The following is a 26,935-nucleotide window of genomic DNA, read 5'->3' on the forward strand; positions in this document are numbered from 1 at the left end:
GTATTGTACAATACAACTTTGAGTTTGTTGCAGATGTGTACATTTTTTCCTCCTAAATCAAGTATTAAAAGTTTAAAACACCATATTTTCCTAATTTGTCTTGTTAAGTTAATAGAGCATTTCGTTGACATATCACGCTCCTAAGAGTAGGTTGTGATAGCATTAACGGTTAGAAAGATATTGACACAAATTAAAAGTTCACCGGAAATCAAGATCAAAATTTAAAATTCAAAGGATAAAGTGGAATAAGATCAAAGTTATGGGACGAATGTTTACTATTTCCTAAATTATTATTCAAGTAAGAGCTTAAAGTGTTTTAAAAGAGTACAAATTCATAATTATCCAATCAAGATTTTAATTAAATATGTGGAAGCCTATGAGTATTCAATCAAGATTTTACAAGAGTTTATAAATTTCCGAGCGTAGAGTTTATAAGATTTTAAAGTATTTCATAAAACTCTATATTCAATAAAATATGATTTTAGAGTATTTTAAAAGGTGAAGGATTTTAATGAATGTGGAGTGGTTTTATAGTGTTTTTTTTTTTTTTTGGTTAAGGGTTTTATAGTGTTTTTTAGACTTTAAGAAATGAGGTCTCTCCTAAAATTCGAAATATTTCTATTAAAATTTACATCACATGGAATCTATAAAACTCCATTAAACACCATAAATTTATAAATCTTTTAAAATCTTTTAAAACCCTAAAATTTCCTTCTAATATAATCTCTCTCTCCCTAATATAAAAAAAGCTCTCTCTCCCACTCAAACATATAGAACAACTCAAACACCCTGGGAAGTGAGAGTGAAGTAAAGAGGAGAGAGAGAAGCAACGGGAATGGGATTTCTTGGGAGCTCAACGATCCCATTGGGACTGGGAATGGGAGGAGTAGTGAGCGAGCATTGCTGGGAATGGGGGCGGAAGTACTTGGGGTACGAACTCTGCAGCGTGAAGGACTTCATGTCGTTGGCGCTGGGTGTAATCAGCGTCCTCACTTGGGGCGTCGCTGAGATTCCCCAAATCATCACCAACTACAAAGCCAAATCCACTCACGGCCTCTCTCTTGCTTTCTTGATGACTTGGATTCTCGGGTAATATTCTAATGGGTTTAGGGTGTAGGGTTTAAGAGGCGGACTACAGTGTACTAACCAACTAGCTTAACGCACGTCTATCTACTAGTTACGTCAATGTCATTCCAAATACTTTCGAACACAAAACCTCGGTGTATGCATAAATATTATTTACCACTTGAATTATAAGTGTTTTTGTCAAACTATACTATCCAAATGCAACCTTGAAGTTCTTGTAGTTTATCTTTTTGGCCAAATGACAAACCTGGGATTGTGTTTTTCTACGATTTTCTTTTTCGTAGGTCCTTGCACTTTTGATATTGATGTAAGATTAATTGCTTTGTAATAGTCCAAGAGTATCTCACTCTCACCAATCCATTTGTTCTTGATGATTTTGTATACTTTTTGAATTTTTGAATGTGTTTGGATCATTCTTTACATTATCAAACCGGAATTTAAATTTCTTATTTGGACCTGTAACTAATTTTATATCAAATTCTTTTGCAGAGACCTGTTTAACCTTTTTGGCTGCCTGTTAGAACCAGCTACTGTGAGTGTTTAATGTTTCATTGTTTTCATAGCTTTCGAAACGTTGTTTAAGGTTTTTAGCTTTTACTTAATGTTGGCATGGAAGTGTATGATTCTTGATGATTTTGTGTCAACTTTACGACCAAAGCACATATGCAGTACACATTCTCCAGTGCTCGTTAGGACTTATGCGGTAGACATGTTTCCTTTAGTCACTATTAGTTTCGTTAATTGCTGATGGGAAGACCAATACTTGTGACATTGCTTCAAGGAAGACGACATTTTGTTTTCCTTTCTGTTGGCGTGGTAGCGTCGTGGTTTTTCTTTATGGTCACGATTAACTCAGGGACAAGTTTGTGTTGGTCTATCTCGGCGTTGTGTAATGCGCGCTCATTTGGGCAGTTTATATTCGTTTGGTGACTAACTGCCTTTGTATACTTGCTTATGCAGCTTCCAACACAATACTATACAGCAATGGTAGGAATGTCGACTCAAGCTGCACTTTGATAACTAACCAACATAGGTTTTTTTATTAAAATTTACTTCATGTCATTAACAAATAAGTTGATGTGATCTTTCACTGTTTTCTTGGTATGCAGTTTTATACAGCAACCACATCAGTTCTTTCTGCACAGACCATATACTATCGTTACATATATCCTCGTCTTAAGTACAATTTGAAAAAGGTTAGTATCTGGCGTCCTCGTCTCCTCTTATATAATGTGAAGTCTTTAGGCACTCCTTCATGTTTTCTTTTATCTTCATTTCAAGTTTATAACTTCGGGTTTAGAGAGATGTTCAACTTCATCTCAGAGAGACTTGAATATCCTAACCCCTGAAGTATACAACAGTATTATATAACTGGTGCACGTAATTTACTTATGACCGGTATATTTGCTAATTGAACTACTTTATGATTTAGGTTTCTTTTTTCCTTTTACCTACAATCGTTATATCAAAAAGCAAGTGAATACATCTAATGCACTTATCTGTAATTTAGGGTTCCAAGTCTAATCCGGCTGAGGTTCCAGGAAAAGCTAGTGGCAGGATTAATGTGATTGACACCCCCTCTGCAAGAAATGTTTCAAGTTCACCCATTCTTTGTCCCAATATTTCTCCCGGACGAGAATCATACTACATGTAACTGATTTTTCCCATCAGAGTCATAAATTATTCTCTTATATAGTCTTTCTTTTAATAATTTAACTGATGGAGAATTCGATTTGGCTCACTAAAGTAAAATGTGCATTTTCTCAAGTGCGTCTGATTTTCATGATAGAGCTTTTGGTCAATTGCTCACCCTTGCTACATATACAAGCTTAAAAACTTGAAACAAAATGTTGCTGGCTGAAATAGTTGGCAACATTTTTACAGAACGTCTGAAACAATAATCAGATGCATTCTGACATGAAAATTTAAATTTGCAGTGTAGTGATCTATCAACTTTTCATTGTTGACAATCATGACCATGTAATTGGATATCTTTTTTCTTATGAATTCATCAGATCGGCAAGATCTTTATCAAGGAGTCACGCCTCTACAAAAGAATTTCATGCGGCACAAAGAACAACTTGTATATTGAATCATAATCGAAATCCCAATGAAGAGCCCTTGCTTGGTGCACTTGCATCTACACAATCTGCACCATCTAATAATGTCAAGACTACGCTATGTGTGGTGAGCTCTATACTGCTGATTGTAAAATTTATATTCTATCGTTATAATCTTACGATGTATACTTTTGTCTCTTTGACTTTAGGTCTCACTGATTACCTTATTTGGCACTTTTAATCACCGATCAGTTGATTTAAGTGTTGATAATCCAAATCGAGGAGTAGTGATGCAAGTAGGAAGACGGCTGTTGCAGGTAGTTGACATTCCAAAGTAGTAATTTACTTCAATTTTATTACTCTTAAGATTCTATAGAGAAAACAGGTTAAGCAGCATTGTTCTTGTTGCACAGAGCACTAGTGTTTCCCATTAGACAGTTTATCGTTAAGCTGTTTTCGCTTTCGGTTGCCTCTTTATCTTTTCTCATCATCATCGTCATCATTATGTTTCTCAACTTTCGAGTATGGACAAAAGGTTTAAGCTTCGGTCAATGTCTTGCTCATTATACTTATGTTTCCAGTTTTCTGATAGTTTTTTTTTTTGTATAAACCTTTCCAACGTGGAAGACTGAAAAAGTAAGCTCTATTCTTTTCTGTTGAACTGCTATTTGAATTTCAGGTGAGTAGTGGGCTGCTGCGAGAAACGGGTACTAAAGATAGCGGTGGGATAGGAAGTTTCCTTGGCTGGGGAATGACAGCTATTTACATTGGCGGACGGCTTCCTCAAATTTACTTAAATGTGAGTAGTATCCTTAACAGTAGTTAATTTCTTCTGCGTCTTCTGTCTCAGTTGTCTGAGCAATGTTAACTTCTGATTCTTGATCATTTTTTTTTTTTGCACATCCGGAAGGGCAATGTTGACGTAAGCATTTTCACCTTCTTTTTTGGAGTCAGTAATGGGTGGAAAAATAATTAATCTGTGTTTATGTTGGGCATAAGCTCGAGCATCGGGGTTATGAGTATCGTTGGAGGGATATAATTTTCCTTTATAATTTGCAGGGACTTAATCCTTCCATGTTCATCATTGCTATTGTTGGCAATACCACTTACATCGCAAGGTGAATATTGCTTAACCCTTCATAGTTCTTTTTCTACTGTTTAGCCTTTTGGTTTACAGCCATTAACTTTAGCGTAAGCTCGAAAGTTACTGATGTATTTTCTTACCAAAGTGGGAATATTTCAAGTGTTAGTTTTAGTCCGTTTCACGAACGATTGTGGTTCCTTGTTGTGCAGCATTTTGGTGAACAGCATGGAGTGGTCGAATATCAGACCGAACCTTGCGTGGCTGGTGGATGCTGGAGGATGCATGCTTCTGGATATTTTTGTATCCTTATTATATCGTCACTATTTCATATGTTTCTTCGAACAAATATAGCATACTTTTTTACATAGTACATGCTTTACATACTGCAAAGATTCGTTATTACAGTTTCCTTCGAACGTTGAACTTTTTTCTTGCAGAACAAGTGCAGTATCTTGAACAATATGAAATTCTTGTACCTTAATGTCATTTAGATACTATTTCAGTTCTTCCGATACTGGAGACGCCAAGACGTAGAGGGTACGGATAGACACTCCAATGCAGCCTAGTGAATGAAGGAATACCATAAAAATTTGAAGGTACCTATCCCTCTCTCTCTCTCTCTCTCTCTCTCTCTCTCTCTCTCTCTCTCTCTCGTTGCATCATTTCGCTTAAACTTTGTTAGGTTCTGATGAAAACACTTCACAAACTCGAAGACAGGGAACGAGTTCACCAGGAAAATTGATGAACGAAAGAACACAAAAATATCTTGGGTTGAGTCGCGGACAATGTCGCTTTCTTTAAGACGTTTCGCGGCTCTGCCTAAGGTGTGCAAGCAGTCACAACTGCCACACCGTCCCCAGGATAAAACAGCCCAGTATCACCACTGTATAGATCTTCCTTTGAACTGAGGAAGAACCAAAGCCTTCACCCACTCAACAACTCAATGTTCTCCAAGTATTTCTCCAATTTTTTCAGTGTTATATACCAAACTAGAACCCTAGCATTTATATACTACTGTTGACCTTAAAAACTACCAAGCCTACATGGCGCTCAGGCAGTGTAACTAATGAGCTAACTACGTCATTCGGTTATGTGCGGGGCGTGCCAACTCGACGGCCAATCTCGGCTAGTGAGTAAAATGAGTTGATGTTGCGTTGAGCGCGCTGCTGACTTCTTAATCTTGCGACTGCGGCCGAGAAAGAAACATGTCTCGGCCTTCGGGTTCTAAAGCCTGAAGACAAGGCTGCTAGTTCTGCGAACTTCATTATCAAATTCGGCTTTCAACGTGCCAAATGTAGTAACCTGTAACACCTCACTTCGCCGAGAAGACTAATGAGATGACTTCTGCCAATAAGGATTTGAAAATCCTTCTTGACCGAGACTTGGATAGATAACCAGTCGGTTTCGTCGCAATGCTATTTATCCAAACTGAAGGTGTTTCGCGTTCGGATGATTCTATGACAACAATGTTGTTTATCCAAAATGAAGGTGTTCGCCGGTTGCCTTCACAGTGCTGTTTATCCAAACTGAAGATGTGTTGGCGAAAAGGAAAATAAAAATCTCAAGGTTGTTGAGAAGCTTCGCGTAGAGCGAGAGTTTGCACAGGGTAGTTTGTGTGTTGAATTAAAGGGGAACTTTCTGTTGCCTGCGACTCTGTATTTATAGCATAATTTCGTAGAAACCAACTGAAACTCAAACTCATAAAATTAAGGCTGATCCATGGCATAGGTTAAAGCCTATCTTCCAGATGGCTGACTTTTCAAAGATAATAAAAGCCCATCTTGACTTATCCCATTGTAATTAAAAGCCTAGCCTAGCTAGGCTTTCTTTTCTTGTCATAATTCCATCACCCATCCATTCATCCTGATCCCATTTAATGAATTTTAAACCATTTTAAATTCATTTCTAACTACTTGTCAATTTGTCATCATCACCACACACCAGATATCTCAAATCAATTTGAACTGTACCACTTGCTTGGGGATATAATCTGCATCCTATCTATCCCGTTTAAGAATATGCCAAGATAATTCATATTAAAAGATAATATTATGATAAAAATCATAATAGTATCCTTTAACAATAACAAAAATTATCTCCATTTTTCCATCCGACGGTTGAGAACTATGCTTGCTCAACGGCCTTGATTACATGAGCCGATGATGAAAATTTGGGTCCAAACAACTACTTAGAGAGATATTAACGTTGGGATAGTTGAGGAGAAAATGCTCACAAAATCCGGCCATTAAAACAAGAAGCAATATCAGTTAGTTGAGAAAGAATAGGTCTTCTAAATAAAACATAACTTTATGTTGGAGAAAAAAAAGATTCTCCATAAAATTAGGAATCCAACGTTAACCCATCTGACTAATTCTAAATTTTAAATAAACATACAACCGCAACAATCCCCCACTTGGTTATTTAAACTTGGAACTTTAAGTAAACTGTAATAGAGTCGTGCATAAATGATGGTGTTATTCAACTTGAACCAAAACATAGTGACATGGCTTCATAATAACAAGAGTAACACTTAGTTTTGAACTCAGTCTCTGACAACAAAGCACACACGACTCCTCTTGGGTGAAGCTCGAAGCCAGCACAATTCAGCCTTGTGCTTGTATCTAGGGTTGGTTCGGGTCGGGATCCCGAGCCGAAACCCCCAACTAGAATCCCAAACCAAAACATTTCGGGATGGGATTTTATATCCCAAAACTAAACCGAAACGATTCACTTCCTGAAATTTGGGATTCCCGAAACTGTTTCGGGATTTTGCAGGTCACTTTGGGATTGGGCTTTGAAGCCCAAAATGTTGGGCTTTTAAACTTTTTACAATTTTAAGCCTTTAAACAGTAAGCCCACCCATTTTTCAGGAAAAAAAAAGTTAACAATTGCAGGCTTACAGCCCACAGCCCGCAGCCCACCCGTTTCACAATCCCATAAATTCAATTCAATCAAAGTTCACCACAATCTCATCTCATAATTTCAATTTTCATACCAAGCAAGCAACAACTAACAAGTTAAGCTTAAGTTCACAATTGTCTACCAAACTAGTTAATTAAAAGTGCATGCAACCAAAATGAACTAAGTTAAGTTTTACAAACCAAACTTCCGAATGAATTTAGATTAAGTTACAAACCAAAAGCAAATCATAGTTTATAAGCAAAAAAGTGCATGCAACCAAAATGAAGCTTAAGTAAGTTCATTCCCTTTCGCCCCAATTCATTCCCAAGTCTCTCCAGCTCGTCATACGGGATTGGACACCTGGTTACCAAGATAAATAAAAGGTATAGAGTCGGTACATCTAATTCACTGCAAGTTTACGAAATATATTACATAATTAAGAAAGTTATGCATACAGGGGAGCTTGAAATGGTTTTTCCCGTCCTCCAAAACGAAGTTGTCCAGATTCCTTCTTACCACAGAAACCACCTCCTGGTAAAACAAAAAAATCACATGAACTAGACCTCTATAGGCATATGCAAACTGAAGGTAGAAGAATACGAAAACTTAACTATAGGCATCAACTGCTGTCTGTTGTAATCAACAATAACTTTAGAATCATCAATCAAGGAATGGTGAGCTTCCTGCAAACAACCAACTAATCTAAGCACAACACAGACACGTTATGACTTATGCAGATCATAATTTCACATTGTCCCCTATTTTCTTTTCCTTGGCTTGCCTCGTCTATCCACATTTAAGATATTAAGCATACCATTACGAAATATATTATTCAACCACCTACAATTGATATGCACATGTCTTTTCTCACAAAACTAGCAAGCACAGCCAAATCAATTTAATTTTATGAGAGAAGGACGTGTCTATGAGAACAAACACCAATACCATTATGCTTGAAGCGAAATCTATCAACAATACAAGAATGTAAAATTAGAATTCCCCGCCACATAGACATGCATATACAAACTTATATGCACGCTGCACCTTATATGAAAATAAATGCATATACAAATTCGTGCACCCACCCTCCCAAAGGCATGCAGGTCCTGCACTGCACCCACCCTAATTCGAAACCCACAGTCCTCAAACCCTCACACATTCGACAAAATACTCAGAAATCAAGTTAATCAACATGAAATTTGACTATAAACACTAAAGAACAAAAACCCAGTGAAAATAAAAAACCCTTACCTGGATTTTGGGACTCGATTGGTCTCAGATTCGCGTCTTCCTGCGTCTCTGTGTGTGTGGCTGGTTGGATGAGCGTCGTTGAAGTGGACGGAGGACGGGAGGAGCGGCGTGACTCAATGGAGGAGTGGCGTCACTCGAATCGATGGAGAAGCGAGCGGCGGGAGCGTGTTCGGGAGATTGAGTGAGAGTGAGCGACTGAGAGAGCTTGTGAGGATAACAAATGACCTAACTAATGGACGGTTGGATTAGATCTTAACCAATCCAACGGTCCAAGAAAATTCTAATTATAAATTAAAAATAAATTAATATATATATATATATATATATATATATATAATATTCAGTTCGGTTCGGGATTACCGAACGCTTTCAAAGCTGTGGCCGAATCCCAAACCGAAACTTTCGGAACGGGTTCCGTTTCAGGTACTGAATTTTTTGGGAAATTCAGTTCGGGCATTTTTCGATCAAATTTCGGGACGGGTTCGGGACGGTTCGGGATTTTCGGGAAAAATTTCCACCCCTACTTGTATCCCAGTTTAGTGATAGTACTAGAAGTTAGCCCTAGGAACTTCATAGTAGGCAGCCTCACCTTTACTATCACAAAGGTGAAACTATCAAGGATACTCTTATAGCTGGATATCCTACTCAACTAGAGTATAGTTTTCATTAAGAGTTTCATAACCCATCCTTTACTTGTGCTACAAGATTTCATGCCTTTAGAGATAACTTGAGTCCATATCACATCATAACTTGTTATTACCTGTTGAACCAATTTCTTGGGATCTCCAGTCCAAAGGTTAGGTTACCATCACAAGTGACTCAACTTATCAAGGGCTTTAACCCCATTCCGCTAGAGGTTTTCCAAATTTTTTCTCATGCTAATCCTTTCGTCAAAGGGTCAGCAAGATTATCTTCAGACATGACATAATCGATTCTGACAATCCCTGTGGAAAGAAACCATGTTATTGTGCTATGTTTTCGATGAATCTGTCATCTCTTTCCATTATAATATCGATTTTTCACTTTTGCAATGGCTGTTGTGCTATCACAATGAATAAGCACAGCATGAATTGGTTTCTCCCACAATGGAATGTCTAACAAAAGATCTCTCAACCATTATGCTTCTTCACTAGCTGTTGCTAGGGCAATCATTTCAGATTCCGTTGTTGATTGAGCAAGTATGGTATGTTTCTTAGACTTCCATGAGACTGCAGCTCTAGCTATATTAAAAATATAGCCACTCGTGGCTTTAGAGTCTTTTGATAGTGTATTCCAATTAGCATTGTTGTATCCTTCAAGAACAGCGGGAAACTTTTCATAACATAAACCAAAATTGATGGTCCTCTTAAGGTATCTCATTACCCTTTCAATTGCATACCAATGTTCCATATTGGGACTGGTTGTGTACCTACACAGAACCCCAACTGCGTAGGCTATGTCTGGCCTAGTGCAATCAGTAGCATATCGGAGGTTACCAATGATGCTCGCATACTTAATTTGTCTAACATTTTCACCAGTGTTCTTAAACAACTTCATACTAGGATCAGATGGTGTACAAGCAGGCTTACAATCAAAATATTTGAACTTCTTCAGATTTTTTTCTAAATAATGTGACTGACTTAGAGAAAACCCCTTCTCAGTTTTGTTAACCGTTATTCCAAGAATTAAATTTGCCTCTCCTAAATCCTTCATATCAAAGTTATTGCATAGCATGGTTTTAACTTCATTTACCAGGTGAATATTAGAGCCAAAAATAAGCATGTCATCAACATATAAACATATTACAACACATAGATTACTCTCAGTTTTAATATACATGCACTTATCACTTTCATTAATTTTGAAGCCATTATCAAGAAGTAAACAATCAAATTTAACATGCCATTGTTTAGGTGCTTGTTTTAAACCATAAAGTGACTTATTTAATTTATAAACTTTATGCTCTTGCCCAGGTATTACAAAACCATTAGTTTGATCCATGTAAATTTCTTCCTCTAATTCTCCATTTAAAAAAGCAGTTTTAACGTCCATTTGATGCACAACAAGATTATGTAAAGAAGCTAATGCAAACATGACTCGAATGGATGTAATTCTAGAGACTGGTGAGAAAGTGTCAAAGAAATTGACATTCTCTCTTTGCCTAAAACCTTTAACTACTAACCTAGCTTTAAACTTGTCAATTGTGCCATCGGATTTTAGCTTCTTCCTCAGCACCCATTTGCAGCCAATGGTTTTGTAACCTGGAGGTAGCTCAACCAAGTGCTAAGTTCTATTCGATTCTAGTGAATCCATTTCATCGTTTATGGCTTCTTGCCATGAGTCTGTATCCAATGAAGTCAATGCCTCTTGGAGTGTTGTAGGATCTTCTTCCAGTGCATAAGTTTGGAAGTCACCCCCAAAATCCTTGGTGACTTTGGTTCTCTTACTTTTCCTTGGTTCGAAACTAGTTTCGACTGAATCATTTAGAGCATGGTTGCTCGTTCCATCCTTCCTTAAATTAGTTGAGGTTAAACCCCCACTATTCCTTGACATAAAAGGAAATTTGTTCTCAAAGAAATCAGCATCATTAGATTCAATAACAACATGGTTCTTTAAATCATAAAATCTATATGCTTTACTATGGAATGCATAACCAATAAAAATACACTCAAAAGCTCTACTATCTAGTTTTGACCTTTTTGGGTCAGGTTTTCGTACATAAGCTAAGCAACCCCATGTTCTTAAGTAGGACACATTAGGCTTCCTATTTCTCCAAATTTCATACGATACAATTTTAGTTTTTGAAGAGGGAACCCTATTGAGAACATAACAGACAATTAAAATAATTTCACCTCACCAATATGAAGCACAACCAGAGTTAAGAAGCACAACCACTATTAATTCACAAAGTGTCCTATTTTTTCTTTCTGCTTTGCCATTCATTTCTGGGGAGTAGGGTGCAATTGTTTCATGTAATATGCCTAGATTTTTACAATGATCATTGAAAGGAGCAAATTCATATTCAAGTCCCCTGTCACTACGAAGCCTTTTAACTTTTCGATTAAATTGATTCTCTACTTCAGTTAAGAAAAGTTTAAACATGTCAAGTGCTTCACTTTTGTTTTTCATCAGGTAAACAAGACAATACTTTGAACAATCATCGATAAAGGTGATGAAGTAACGTTTCCCATTTCTTGTGATTACACCATCAAACTCACATATATCAGAGTGGATTAAGTCAAGTAGTTCAGTTTCTCTATGTATCAATTTGTGTGGTTTTCTCGTGATCTTTGCCTGACTACAATATTCACATTTTTCTAAATCCTTTACTGAGATTTCAGGAATTAGTCCTAAACTACTCATCTGATTTACTAACTTCTTATTTACATGACATAACCTAGCATGCCACATATTGAAAGAAGATAACATGTAAGCAGAAACAACAGTTTTATTCATAACATTAACATTGAGTTTGAACATTCCATCAGTGGCATACCCATTTCCCACAAAGACACCATTCTTTGTGAGAGTATACAAGTCAGCCCCAATAGTTTGTGTGAAACCAGCCTTATTGATAAGGTAACCTGAGACCAATTTCTTCCTGATCTCTGGAACATGCATCACCTCCTTCAATATTACAGTTTTCCCTGAAGTGAACTTGAGCTCCACTTCTCCAACTCCAGCAACATGTGTTAAGTGAGAGTCACCCAATAGAACCCTTCTGTTTTCCGCCTCAGTGTAGGACTTAAAAAGTCCACGATCATAGCAGACATGGCGCGAAGCACCAATGTCCGCCCACCACCCCTCGAATCCATCAACCAAGTTTATCTCTGAGACCATTGCAACAAGCTGATCCTCTGTGAGATTGGCTTGAGGAGCAGTTCTTCGTTTGTTGCGACAGTTACAAGCAAGGTGTCCACGTTTGTCACAGTTATAACACAAAAATGGCTCAACTGTTTCATCTCTTGAGTATAGGTATTTTTCTGTTGTTATTACGATAGGTGTTTTGTACCTTCATAGGGTTCTTGTTACTGAGCGAGTCTTGGTGACATTCTTCAGATTCTTACCATTAGGTTTGAGATCAACAGTAGCATGGTTCTTTAAGTATGACTTCTTGTTGGTATTCGAGATGACAAGGACCTCTTCTCGCATATCTTGCTTCCTGGCTTCTTCCTCGATTCAAAGACGAGTAATCAAGCTTTCAAGAGAAAACTCTTTTGTCTTGTGTCGCAGATCCTTCTTGAACTCCTTCCAGCTTGGTGGCAACTTGTCAATGATCACAGCAACCTGGAACTGTTCATCCAGATTCATTCCTTCAGATATGATCTCATGAGCAATCTTTTGCAATTCATGTGATTGGGCCTCCACAGACTTGTCATTCGTCATTTAGAACTTGAGGTAACGACTGACTGCAAATTTCTTGGCTCCCGCTTCTTCAGTATCATACTTCTTTTGGAGTGCATCCCAGAGTTCCTTAGCTGTTTTACAGGAATAGTAGCAATCATAAAGATCATCACATAAATCATTTAAGATATAGTTTTTGCAGAGAAAGTTATTTTAATTCCATGTTTGAAATAGTTTGAATTGTTCAGCAGTTGGTTGATCAGGTAGTAGTGGCATCTCAGAAGTACAGTTTGAAGCAATTTTCTTGGTGGTTAACAAAAATAACATCTTTTGTCTCCAGCATTTAAAGTGAAGTCCTTCAAACTTGACAGGTTTGTTCAAATCAGTGACGAAGAGAGTGATTTTAGTGTCCATGGAAAAAAATAATCGTCTTAAAATTGATGAAAACACTTCACAAACTCAAAGATAGGGAATGAGTTTACCAGGAAAATTGATGAACTAAAGAACACAAAAATATCTTGGGTTGAGTCGCGAACAATGTCGCTTTCTTTAAGACGTTTCGCGACTCTGCCTAAGGTGTGTAAGTAGTCACAAATGCCACGCCGTCCCCAAGATAAAACAGCCCATTATCACCATTGAATAGATCTTCCTTTGCATTGAGGAACATCCAAAGCCTTCACTCACTCAACAACTCAATGTTCTCCAAGTATTTCTTAGGTTTTTTCAATGTTATATACCAAACTAGAACCCTAGCATTTATATACTACTTAGAGAGATATTAACGTTGGGATAATTGAGGAGAAAATGCTCACAAAATCCAATCATTAAATCAGGAAGCAATATCAGTTAGTTGAGAAAGAATAGGTCTTCTAAATAAAACAAAACTTTATGTTGGAGAAAAAAAAGGATTCTCCATAAAATTAGGAATCCAACGTTAACCTATCTGACTAATCCTAAATCTTAAATAAACATACAACCCCAACAGGTTCGTATAAAGAATGGTAGAAACCTTAGATGAAGATTTTATTTTCTTCTCGAAACATTGGTCTTTAGCGGGGTTGACTTAGATATTCTACAAATCATTATGTTGTGTTACATAGTTCTTGTAGGAGAAGATAGAGATTTGAACCTGACGTTCATAAGAGGTTCTAGGTTTGCAATATTTGCTGAGATAGCGAAACCTCTGTGGTTCACGGAAACAAAACTGTTTGTCCTAAATTCTCAATATGTTGCTTGCCATACAAGTTAGAAACTTTGAATCATGCACATGTATGGTGGAAAGAATCTTGGATAGATACGACAGCCGGCACTCTGTTTTTCACGTGGAATTCCTCATGATATGAATAGTATTCATCTCATTGTTGTCCATATGCTAATGCTATAATCTAATTTACTTCACTTTCTCTGAATCAGGATACAGAATTTTCCAGGGAGCCAGGCATGTAAATGAATCTTCGTCGCTGCCTTTTCAGGATTTCATCCGAACTAATCTAATCCAGTCATATGAAGTATTCAGCAACCAACATGCCATTTTTGTGCTTCGATTTTGCACCCTTACATTAGCAGACGATATCGGTGTCTGGAATTTTCAGCAGTTAGATACAATATTATTTTTGTTGCTACTTATCTTTAGACTTTCCAGTTTTACCTTGGTGTGAATTGACAACAAAGAACATAACTTCTTTTTATCTTAAAAAAAAAAGAAAAAAAAAAAAAAAACTAATTGAATTGCTCCATGAAACTACCATTTAGCCTCAATTTACCCCTTGAAATTGTCGTTTTCAACTTTTTTGTCTCACTTCACCCCATTCTCTTTAAGAAATGTTAAATTCAAGGGTATTTTAAACATTTCACTTTGTACACATCTCTTCGTCTTGCCTCTTTCATGCGCTTCACCTTAGTTGACTGATCATCTTAGTGAAACAAATAAGGGTTCACGGAAGAAGATAAAGGAATTTAATAATTTATTATGTTTGAATTTAACGTTTCTTTAATAGAATGGGGTCAAGTGAGATCAAATGAGTTGAATATAGTAGTTTCAAAGACCAAAGTGAGACAAAACTAGTATCACGAGGGAAATTTTGAAAAATAACCATAATTTAAATCCCATATAGAATTATAGCCACTCCTTCGAGTTTATGATAATTATAATCAAAAGTTGAGATAAAAATACTAATATACCCTGAAAATAAGGTTTTCAGAAGATCCAAAAAGACAACAGGTGCTTCAGACTCAAAACCAAGTTAGTACTAGTCTCCAAGTTCCAGTCTCACCAAACCCAACAAAAACCCATAAAAATTTAAATTTAAAAAGTAATACAAAAAAAATCCGCAAATGATGATTTCCATCATATAGATCGTACGGTCCAACCATTGCAAAAAACGCAGCAATTTGTGGCTGCCATGGAGCAAATCATGGGCTCCCCATCTCATACCTTTCCCATCCAATCCTATTTCTATAATCACGGTTAAGCCACGTTAACATTTTATATTTCCATTATTTTTTGTCTTATTATTTCTATAAAAAAAATCAATATAAAATGTTGATGTGGCTTATCCGTGATCACAGAAATAGAAGTTTCTATAATAAAAAATCAATATAAAATGTTGACGTGGTTTAACCGTGTTCACATAAATAAGAGGGGATGAGAAGGGTATGGGATGGAGGAGAGCAGACAATCCAGGTCCTCTACAAGAAGCCCTGACCAACTCCTACTCCGTATCCCCATCGTACCAACGCCTAAAGCGCCATAGCAGCCAGTGAGATACTTTAAACAAATGAAAGCCTAGGAGTTGGAAATTTTACAAATTTACAAACCTTGGGTTTTAATTGGCCTCTAGCACGATTGAGTCTTCGGAAGGATCATGACCCAACTACCATTTCAATCCCAAAACACCATAAATTAAACAAAATGCAGTCAAATTTTAGAGAAAATTCAAGAAACAGGCTACCTGCAGTGGTTTGGGGATGAAATGGCATCGTTGTTGGTTGAAGAGGAAATTATATGGAAGAAGGTGCTACTGTTGGTACTGCAACTTGTCCTTGTGTTTGATGAATAAAAAGAAAGAAGCTTGTGTCTCCATTGCAGTGCGAGTGCAGAGCAACGCAGCGACAACACTTGACATGAAAAGAAAAGCTCGAGACATTGCAAACACATATGGTTAAATAGGGTATATTAGTACTTTCTCATCAACTTTTGATTATAATTATCATAATTTTAAAAGTGTAACTATAATTCTATATAGGGTTCAAATTTTGGTCATTTATCCAAATTTCCCGTATCAGAGAGTAAATTGAGACTAAATGGTAGTTTATGGGGACAATTCAATTACTAAGCCAAGCAAAAAAAAACTACAAATCTTCGTACTTTTTTTTTTGAACAATCGATATTATCTACACAAAGGGGAAGGGGCGGGTGTTCGTGGCAGGAATTTCCATCGGGGATGCTTCCTAGCCGACGAGCACACAACTTCCCGAGAGGTCGTCGCTGGTTGATGCTTTCTGTCGGGCTTCTGCTTTACTGGCGGGCTTGTCAGGTAAGGCTGAAAGAGAAGGACAGAGTTAACTTTGAAAGGTGCCTTTGTGGGGCCTTAGGTGTAGGCCTTGAGGCTCACAATCAAGATTAACTTTTCAGTGCTCAGGCGTGCCACTGCCATCTTCAGCATGGCAGATGTAAAACGGATGTTGAGTTTTAATTATATATATACTCGAGAGACTACGTTAGTTATGACAGGTGCCTTTGTGGGGCCTTAGGTGTAGGCTTTGAGGCTTCCCGTTAATAACTAACTTAGTACTTGAATACATAAGGTTCATTTTCTTGGTTATATGAGTCTTATAACCATTATACTTCTGATTACCTGAGCCCAAAGAGCAGAATGAATCCAAATAGGTGCCTTTGTAGGGCCTTAGATAGGCCTTGAGGCTTCCCATCAGAACTCCTTCTATACTCAACGTTCTAGCCCGAGGAACAGGATGAATCTAAATAGGTGCCTTTGTAGGGCCTTGAATAGTCCTTGAGGCTTCCCATCAGAATTTATTATGTGCTCGAACGTTCTATGGTAATCATAATATAATAGAAATAAAACTAAGTGACATGTCGATTACTTGCGCCTCAAGTAACTTCGGACTTCTTGTTTATCAAAGCTTGTCGTGGATGGGTTAAGTCCACATAAGGTTCTTTTTTTATGCCTTGAGGCCAAGGACTTTTGAGTGATCAAATCTTACATGCCCGAGGGCTTAGAACTTAGATCTGGCTTGAACTGTGAAGACATATTCAAATCGGATTCAAGCGCTGAGAGAGTCTTTTAATAGCCATATTACTAGAAATAACTTGGATACAACTTGTAGTATACAACATATTGCTAGGCTAATGAATGAAAAGACAAAAACAAAGAGGGTCGGGCAAGGCTGATCGTCTTGCGACTTCCTATCTTTGTGGTTTATCAGGAGGTTTGAAAGCTTAGAAAAGGGGTTGGGAGATGAGTTTACAGAAAGAAATCGATACTACAGCAAGAGTTGAACAGGGTAGCAGAGCTATTACAAAGGGTTTATCCCGAAATGGATGAAGGCTTGGGCTGACTACAGCTTCGTTTTGAAGGAAAATCTGGCCTTGAGCAGAGTTTGTGCTTATATTTGTTGGTTTGTTTGAGTGTCCTTAACTCTGATTTCTCTTTCTTCTTTTATAGACACTTTGGCTTGGCCTCCTGTAGCAATAATCTTGCCCGAATGCAGTTTAAAGGATAGTGACTCATTAGCTATTTACTTGTACTGCCACTGTAAAGTACTTTTGGGCTGATTAGCTGGCTGGTCTATACCACTTGGCCCTTGGGTAGGTGAGCAAGTGGTGCAAATGCTCTGCACCTAGTCGGGAAAGGCCTTTTCTGCCTTCTAAGCTTGGGTTGTGCTTCGGGCTTTTCTCCTCTTTGTAGGCCAACTCCCTTCTAAGCCTAAAGTTTAAGTTTTAACCCAAACAGCGGGTTTAGTCTCACAATGGCCTAACAATAACGTGGTTCAAATTCGCCTTTGACGATAATCGAATATAAGATCTCTTATCAGTAAAGAAGAATATCACTAGACCGTAATACTAAGTGGCTACAAATGTTCATACTTAGTAAAGCATGAATTGCCAACTCTTACAAATTGCAGGAAGTGTGAGTCCAAATGCCAAGAAGAGAGGCACATTGTCCCAACCAACTTGGTCCGAACACACAGGTTTAACGGTTGATGTAAAGTTCAGCAACATGTTGTCGAATACCCTTTGTTGCGCCCGGCATGTTTTAAACCACCCTAGTTGAGAGGAAACAGTGTTAGGCAACCATAATTTGCGAGGCGCCTAAACCCGCGCAATTATTTGAGACATCCACCATTTGGCTAACTCCTTTGAGATCTCTGTCAAGCATATTTTGGGAGAATCCCCACCCAGCCATTTTTAATCAACCGGAACGAGTCAATTTGGAACTTCTTCCAACATTGAGAACAGAAGTACCACTAGATCAATAATTTTGGTCGTTTTGGTAGCGTTTTAGTTGATGTGAGGAGTAGAGGGACCAAAGCCACTAGTGGAAATTAGAGGAAGACCAAAATACCAGATAATTGCATTAAAATGACATTTCAATACACACTTAAAAAGGCTCATACATTTACACAAAAGTGTGATTCCCTGGACACAATGGAATACTTCAGTCCACTCGCGCCTTAGCATTCGAAAATATTCCGGCGAACTTCGAATCTATCTTTACAAAGGAATGGTAATAAATAGATACAGCAAATATTCTTTTAACCAAAACTCTTTCCGAGTCCAGAAATCAATGATTTTTTTCGATCCCCTACTGTTACTAGGGAGCTGTATGCAAACATATCCATATAATTTTAAATACTCAGGTCCGCCATGAACACACTCTAACCCTAAAAGCTCAGAAAATTCGCGAAAATGATGCTCACCTGCGCAGATTCTGTGAAGCAGTCCCAAAATAGTTTCCAGAGCAAGGAACAGCACAAACATCACATTCTGTTCCAACGTATGTCACCGTCCTTTTACACAAATATTCTGTTCCAACTTCCAAACAAAAGACTTCAGATGACCATCACATTGGACAACCGACATCAGGTGTCAAAAACTTCTTACAAAATTTCATGTTATTGCAGCCAAGAACCGTTTATGACCCAGATGATCCACAAGGGATCACTTCTAATTCAGTGGCCCTTGAAAAAAGTCCTACCCCAACGTATCAATTTCCTTCCCAGAATCATCCTCATTAATGTTTCTCCTCAACCTTCTTAGCCATATATCATAGTCCATGGGATATGGTGTCCCACATAGACTATCAACATAATCGGCAAATGCTTTCAACACAGTTGAGGCCTCACCTAACTTCTGTTGAATTAATCTTCTGGACCAAGAAGTCTCTCTCCACTGCAGTGCCCCCTCAACGGAATCCAGATCAGGTAGAACCCCACCACACGAAATATAAAGCATGTAAACAAGGCTCTCTGCATCTGAAGCTGAGCAGAGCTTTCCCTCCTGGAGAGCATAAGTAGAAGAGAAATGAAGGTTCATTGCAGGGCGGTCCCTATCTTCAAGAATAGCACGTCCCCAACCAATAAGAACAAAATAAGGTTGCTTCTCGGCAGACCTGACACAAATCACATTCTCAGGCCTGATGTCTCCGTGGCGAATTCCTGCAGAAGCAGCAGTTGAAAGTGCAGATAAGCAATCATGGCAACATCTGATCGCGTCCTCCATACCAAATCTGGCTTCACTTGTCATATGAGCCACTGTTTCACCAACTGGGCTGGTCACAAGAATCGGGGTGCCACACCAGGGGTGATCACAGTTTCCACCCGAGCTGGGTTTCTGACAATGACCAGGGTGAATAATCCTGCCAGAAGCACTTAACTGAGGTAGATACTTGCTAGATAGACCTCTCTGTTTCATAGTAGTCAATATTTTCGTCTGCCTCTGAACTTGATACCACAGATTCATATCCTCCCACGCGGGCTCCAGCTGGGAAGGATGAGAACCAACATATAGAAACAAACTTTTCTGAGGTTCTTCAACCGGAGAAGCAATGTAATATGGATGTTCACTGTTATTCAAGACTTGATTGATCTGGTAACCTTTTTGCCAGTTAGAATCCTCCAACCATAATACAGATCCTGCTTCTAGCTTCATTAACTGTTCGGTCTCAATTTTAGCAGAATCATCCTCAACTTCAACGATTTCTGGGGATACATTGCGCTGCTGGAACCGACACAGACCATTTCCATTCGCCCGGGAATTCCCCAACTGCCTCTCAGTCCTTCTTGCTTGGAGGCGAGGACCATGGTCAGCAGCTAAATCCTCTATTGAGTGCTTGGGAAATCCAGCAAATTGCACAATACAATGGAAGGTAGCAAAGAGTAACTGTAAAGCACCAATGTCTCCCCAGTTGGCATTTCCAAGTTTGTTCCAGATCCTATCAATGGACGAGACTGCAATCCTAGAATGGTTTGTAATCCATTCAGCTGCACATTCGTAAACATTATTGACATCAAACACCATCTTATTTACATCTCCTTCAACCTTTACTACCCCACCATACTGAGAATCAACAAGAAGAATAAACACAGAGTTTGAACTCTGAGAGTAGTTCATTCTGCTCAAGCTTCTTGATAATAGTACACGAAGAGCATAGAAAAGGGCCTCGCCTAAAACAGATAGAGAAAGCTGCCTGTCACTATCCATGGAAAAGTTTCTGATATCAGGCCTTAAAAGAGACAGTTCAAGAATATGATCCCACTTCCCACGGGGATGTCTAGGGTTTGTAAGCAATAAACCGGTAGCACAAAGACCTCCAAGCTTACCATCCCCAATTGCCTTCTCAGCCTGGTAGAATTTCAAGTTTTCATTGTATAGACAAGCAACAGAGAAAGGCATAGGCTCATCTTGATTCCAGAATGCTTCCCACAATCCCTTCGCACCGGCATGTAAAAAATCTTCAATGGCAAGATAAGCAGTTGCTTCAACAGCATCCGATGTTGAAGCATAAACGGAATTGGGCATCCTAATCACCTGCTGAAATGAAATCCCTTCCAATGCATAGTCAAACTTTTGAAGTTCTATCAACTCAAAAGGCACATCAAAGGCCGGTTTCATTGGTTCTGATTTGTTGGATATAGATTCAAACCAGTCTTCTAATTGTGTAGTAAGCATGCCACTGTCTACAAATCTATGAAGAAACTCCTTGCAGTTACGAGACCTACTGCCAGATGATGCACTAGACCTCCTTGTCCCAGACCCAACTGATTCCTGGTCTGGCGACACAGCTGCCAAAGAAAGTATAATAATGTAGATCAGCAAAATGGGGTCCGAAACAAGAATATGCACATGAATCTACGTGTGTGTTTGTGTACTATTTCTTAACAAGTGCATCCACACAGTTGATATATACCAAACAGTTGATATATACCAATGACAGAAACAATTGTTACTGATTGACTTTAAAAATTATAGAAAAGCTGTGCAGTTACCAAAATTTGACCATCAGTCCATTTGTACCTTTTTCTATTCACTTTTTATAAGAACCACAAGTTTTATTATGAAGAACGGAGAACAATAGAAATAAAATTGATCATAAATCCAAAAAATCAAAGACTCATAAGACTTTTCGTACCCTACTAAAATCCGCGTTAGCACTTAATATTTGTTTCTTTTTTTCGCTCTTGGTCATCCTTATATGACATACGTAATGCATTCTCTCATGGTTGTGATTCCTTGGGCCCTACTCCTACTCTCACACCACTCTCCTAATTTTTATCCTTGCTGACTTTCTCGAGTATGCTGTATTTCAATTTCCAACTAGTTTTACATTTCATCTTCATCCACTATTCTATCCCCAAGTTCTACCAAAAGAAATACCCTTCCTCACTTAGCCATGTCCTCCTTCTCCTCCTCCAACAACAGACTTACATGGTTCCAAATCTCCCCAATAAATAATTGTCTCTCTATTATACATCTTAGCTATTGTCTCTTCTGCAACAAATTGCAGTGACAACAAGGTGCCATGTACATTCCATCCACATATTCATTTCGATCATTTTTTTTATCATAACAAATTAGGTATAATATAAACCAAATGCTTATACAAGAGGATCATAAACATGACCACCACTAATTCGGATTAGAATACACCAATCAAATGATCGAACGTGCGAATTCATTAATCTTAACATTTCAGATAAAATATTCTCATCACCCATTGTGCCCCTTCACCGATCCAATATACTCCACAAACACATTAGAGATATGGAAAATTTAAAATTAAAAAAAAAAAAAAAAAAAAAAACATTCTTGAAGTGGAAACCCATCTTAAGTCCTTACGGCGACAGGGCCGGCTTAGTTCCACCAACTTCTCGAGCAGTTGCAACAATGACATTGTGAACCCATCACCCATTGCCTTTGGACATTCAATTCATCTCATAAATTTTACAGTCACACAATTGGGGTCATTGTGCAATGAAACCCATAATTCATCCACCAAACACTCAGCTGGCCACATTAATGTTACTTCCTTTTGAGGAAGAAGCTCTTGAATTCACTTTAAAAATACAAAATCGAGCTCTTGAATTTACTCAAAATTCAAAATTGAGCACAAAAAAACACTGAAAAAATAAGAAATTGCCTAACACAGAAACCCTAGAGATGACCAAGACTAAAGGAAACAGCCAAATTTTCCGAGTAGACAGAGAGAGAGAGAGAAAGGAAGAGATGAAAGGCTGACCTTCCATTGCGGTTAGGGCTAACAGTCCAATCCAACGTAATCCAGTCCAACGCAGTCCAGTCCAACGCAGCAGCTCATTGACCGACCATGTCTGCGCCTCCTCCTCCTGCGCCGATCAAACGATCGCTGCTGGTAATTTTCTCTTTTTCTTTTCTTTATTTTTTGGTTTTGTTTTTTTAAATCGGGTATCCGAATATCAAGGCTTTTTTTTTTTTTTGGGATCGTTTTTTTTTTTTTTTGGAAAATGTCTTCATTTGCCGGCCGACCCTTGGATTATTCGACTGCCCCCGCCCGCACCATGTACACGTATTTTTATTTTATCTTTTGTTTTTACTGCCAATTTTTTCACATTTGCTTTTTATTGGGTTGCACATTTTTACATTTTTTTTATTTATTTGTCAATCTTTTTTCTTCAAATAAAACTAAAATAATAAGTACGAATACGGTCGGCTAGGGCCTCGAATTTAAAACTCTTAAGTGATGGCGAAGAAATATCTCATACGAAAAGTACGTGCTTATAAGTATTTGAATTATTTTATTTATTGTGAATGGTGGAATCTCAAACTTTTTCAACGGTCATACATATTTCACGTTACTTAGTTTGTTCGAGGTGTTCTAACATATAAAGTTTATTAAATTTTTCATATGCTTATAAGAAGTTATTGAAAACTCTTAACTATCTTCGTCATAAAATGAACTAATTTTGAAACTCTAGAATTGACTCGGCTTACCCAATTGCCTATGCTAGTGGGGATGCAAAAGCACTCCCACAACCACTTATAAAAAGGTTTTTCTTGCCAATTCTTCAATATATTTTTTCGACACATCTATAGAGAATCTAACTTCATAACTTATGCGTCATTTCCATTCAAAAACCTAGAACCTAGGCCCATCATCTGCTTGTGCCACGCCCATACTGCTTTGCAATGGCTACATTCTTCTCTTCAAGTTGCCTTTCGTTGTAATTTCTCAATTTATTTCTTTTGAAATTTAAAAAGATATATATCCCTACGTATCGGAGTTGTTAATATAAATTGGCGATTTTGTACGACATACATTGATGAATTAGAAATAACTTGAACAAACTTAACGACGAGAGATTCCGTCCGTCGAAGCGAAAGCGTAGAAGTTAGAACTATCCAACTGGATTTATTGCAACAAGAGTAACAGCTAGACAAACACACAGAACGAAGCAAAAGACAACATGTTCAGTTCAAGTGCTGCAAACAAAAAGCAGATGTTAAAACATGAAAGCCGAGTCTCTCAACGCTCGTACTGCTTTCGGAGCCTACGAAGAACATTCGAGTAGAATTTCCAATAAGGATGAGTAGATGAAACAGCAGGCTGTCCAAAAGGGTTTTCCTTCACATAAATTTGCACATCTTTTGCATCTGCAAGGCCATCCAAATACTTCCCAAGTTCTCGCTTTGGATCTATTTCCAACAGTCCAAGAAAAAAGAGAAATCAGCTTTTAGGTTAAGCAAGTGGTAGAATTTCAAATGTTAATTCTCAAGGGAGATGATATCCGACTATGCCAGTTCACTGTGTGCTAAAAATATATAATGCAGGAGGAGAAAATGAGCATGCGAAAATCACTTCCAAAATAATAAACGTATCAAATTCTCGTCATTACCTAATTCTTTGTCGTTGTCATTCTCAGCATCATATGACTCCAAGAAGATACCTGTGTTAGGCTGTGACATGAAACAAAGAAAACAACTTTAGAATGATTAAGGATAGACATTGTCGCACTTTCATTTTCCCCTTCTGCACTCCTTCCGTTTCTGTCATTTGTTTCCCCTTAAAAATTCAATCCAAAACCTAGGAAAAAATGAAGTGCAGAGGGAGAAAACGGGAGTCCGAAAAAAAAGGAGGAAATCAGAATTGTGATAACCATACAGGATTCAATAGACCCTTGTAAGGTTGATCATCAATGAAAAGTGTATCAGATTCTGAGTATTTCCCGCTAAAATAGCTCCACACTTTGTCCAGTTCTTTGAAAAATAGAGGCTTGCGATTATCCTCTAGCGACTTGAACCCAGAGTCGGTACATTCATGTTGATCCTATTGAAGAAATACATATCAGTAAATCTTGTCACCAAACATTTACCTATATATATATATATAGATCTCAAAAATACATGTATATGTGTGTATAGCTTTCATATCTTAACAGTTCTTACCCAAACAAATGACAGTCGCCTTCTCAGCTTTCCCATCACACAATCCAAAACACCATCCACATTTTTTCTGTTAATCAGTCATTCATAGCACAATAAACAGACTGGATAGGAAGTAAATAACAAATGAAAATCATGAAGAAACAGAAGTATAACTCGACATGATAAAAGGTAGACAATAACATTAATAGCATGTTTACTTACCAAAAACAAGAACAAGACTAAATGATATCGTTCTAATTCCCAACATCTTCATGTTTGCAGTCAAAAACGAAAAAGAAATAAAAATAATAATATGTAGGTTTCAGCTTAAAATCAAGAATTAGATACTCTCGAAACCAAAAATTAGATCAACTAGACAAAAGTTGATTCAATTCGACAGTCCGAGTTACCCTGTTATAAGTTCCCAAATTCATAATTGATAGTAAACATGCCATAAAAAGTTAAAGAACATAAAACATTGTGTGTGCACTTACACTTGGGCAGAACTCAATATTCCAACTTCGAATCTTTCAAAACAAAATTGCATGAATTCCTCACAAAATGGTCTCCTAAAAACTGCAACGTCAAAGAAGAGGGTTGTCAAACCTAAAACGAATGTACATTGTAAATTGCGAATGTAACATGTAGTAATTGCGAATGTAACATGTAGTATTCTAAGTATTTTTTTTATCTACTATTTTTTAATACAAGCAATATTACTATTATAATTCACACTAAGGGAAGGACAATTTGAACTCGGTAGACATCATGCTACAAGCTCTAGTAGACAAGAGAAACTCATCATTATTCATGAGTCGTTGATAAACTTTTTTGGAAATGTAATGTTAGGTAGACAAACTTTTTAAACTTCATTTGCAAAAAATATGTTATATCAAAGAAAGAAAAAAATATGCATGTTAGTAGATCTTCAAATTTTCCCTACAAAAAATTCCACTCTCCTTTGTACTCTCACAACAATTAAGTAATAATCCAACTGTCATCAACCACGTTAGGTTTACAAAATATAATTTAAATTTCCTTTAAATGCTATGAACAACACTCTAATTCAAAGATTAGTGTACGTACCTAGATAGCTTCCATATGTGCCATCAGGAGTACGATTGCTCGGAATTTTTGCCCTGTTGTAGCGGATAACTCTGTGGACTAGCAAGCCATTGAGGCTAAAGATTACAAGCTTCTTCCTTGATCCTATGTATAGCTTCTCCAGAAAAAGGCCGCAATCGCTTCCGGTGTCTTCGTTGCAATCATCGTCGCCGTCATCATCGTCGACCTCATCGCTGTCATATTGAAGCTTGTTGTTACAAATCTTTTCATCAGCCATTGTTCAAAGCAATGATGTAACAAGTAGCAATTTTGCCGAGTAACATATGGTGTCGTCGGTTTATAAGAGGCTGCTGGCTTTTCATCTTCTGTAAATGTTTGTCGGTCAATTAATAGAGAAAGATGAGACTGTTGGCTTTTCATCTTCTGTATATGTTTATCGAGTAAATGGTGGCTTTTCATCTTCTGTAAATGTTTGCCGGTCAATTTATAGAGGAAGAAGAGACTGTTGGCTTTTCATCTTCTGTATATGTTTATCGAGTAAATGGTGGCAAAAACCAAAGAGTAAAGAGAAAAATGGTCTTGCAAATCTTTGGGTACCCTAGTCGAGTAAAAAGACGAGAATGACTTGAAAAATGCCACTCATTTTTTGTGACGTGACATATTTGACTAAAAAGTTAATTATGATTCAATGATATTACTATTCATTTATAAAGATGCGCTTTCAAGTCTTTCTCATTTAGACGACGAGTTTAATACCTAATTGTAGTGACTGATCATTTCAGTACAAATCTTCCAGCTTTTAAAGTAGAACATTATTCCCATAACTAGTTAAAGTCCTCCAACATTCAACAATATGAACTAGTTGTCCTTGCGTTACTACTCACACCATCGTCATATGGAATCGTATGTTTTTTTCTTTCTCGTCATGTGACATGTATTGAAGCAATGTCAACCAACAACTACAATAGGATATCCACATCTTTTAACCGACTCAAGATTAATGAGGCCCAAATTGCAATTTTCTTTCTAGCCCATTATAACAACAAAGATTTCTAACAATTGGGCTTGTAATAGCATTCCCAGTGAGGGGCTTTATATGAAGCTGAAAAAGTGGTGAATATAGCCCATTTTTAGAGCTTCGAGGAATTTTTGGGACTTTATAAAATAATCTCTTCCAATGAGAGGCTATATCTTTCGGGCTCTATATGGGGCTATATATATTTATTTATGTTGTAATTTGATTAA

General features: G+C 37.5%; 3 protein-coding genes and 1 long non-coding RNA gene across 5 annotated transcripts; 1 reads left to right on the forward strand and 3 right to left on the reverse strand.

Annotated features, from left to right (window-relative positions):
• The first annotated feature begins 818 nt into the window (after positions 1–818).
• LOC126600141 (uncharacterized) lies at positions 819–5,217 on the forward strand. Its single transcript, XM_050266690.1, has 13 exons — positions 819–1,089; positions 1,576–1,618; positions 2,047–2,073; positions 2,196–2,282; positions 2,597–2,736; positions 3,102–3,273; positions 3,356–3,463; positions 3,826–3,945; positions 4,048–4,068; positions 4,206–4,264; positions 4,440–4,530; positions 4,722–4,826; positions 4,948–5,217. The coding sequence occupies exons 1-12, from the start codon at positions 836–838 to the stop codon at positions 4,794–4,796; spliced, it is 1,197 nt and encodes a 398-aa protein (XP_050122647.1). The 5' UTR covers positions 819–835; the 3' UTR covers positions 4,797–4,826; positions 4,948–5,217.
• A 1,985-nt stretch (positions 5,218–7,202) lies between these two features.
• On the reverse strand, positions 7,203–8,588 carry LOC126600145 (uncharacterized). Of its 2 annotated transcripts, XR_007615368.1 has the most exons (4): positions 8,383–8,587; positions 7,743–7,814; positions 7,587–7,662; positions 7,203–7,491 (listed from the first exon to the last, which is right to left on the reverse strand). It is a non-coding gene; the product is annotated as an uncharacterized LOC126600145 (long non-coding RNA). The 2 variants fall into 2 exon arrangements; XR_007615367.1 differs by having other exon boundaries at positions 7,587–7,814; positions 8,383–8,588.
• A 9,682-nt stretch (positions 8,589–18,270) lies between these two features.
• LOC126600146 (uncharacterized) lies at positions 18,271–22,682 on the reverse strand. The gene is made up of 2 exons (XM_050266695.1): positions 22,464–22,682; positions 18,271–21,009 (listed from the first exon to the last, which is right to left on the reverse strand). Exons 1-2 carry the CDS (start codon positions 22,468–22,470, stop codon positions 18,920–18,922), a joined length of 2,097 nt encoding a protein of 698 aa, XP_050122652.1. The 5' UTR covers positions 22,471–22,682; the 3' UTR covers positions 18,271–18,919.
• Positions 22,683–23,398: 716 nt separating this feature from the next.
• LOC126600147 (uncharacterized) lies at positions 23,399–26,262 on the reverse strand. The gene is made up of 6 exons (XM_050266696.1): positions 25,712–26,262; positions 25,120–25,201; positions 24,647–24,713; positions 24,363–24,527; positions 24,097–24,157; positions 23,399–23,896 (listed from the first exon to the last, which is right to left on the reverse strand). Exons 1-6 carry the CDS (start codon positions 25,965–25,967, stop codon positions 23,727–23,729), a joined length of 801 nt encoding a protein of 266 aa, XP_050122653.1. The 5' UTR covers positions 25,968–26,262; the 3' UTR covers positions 23,399–23,726.
• Positions 26,263–26,935: the final 673 nt, after the last annotated feature.

This window comes from Malus sylvestris, chromosome 14, assembly GCF_916048215.2.
Source record: "Malus sylvestris chromosome 14, drMalSylv7.2, whole genome shotgun sequence".
Taxonomy (NCBI): domain Eukaryota; kingdom Viridiplantae; phylum Streptophyta; class Magnoliopsida; order Rosales; family Rosaceae; genus Malus; species Malus sylvestris.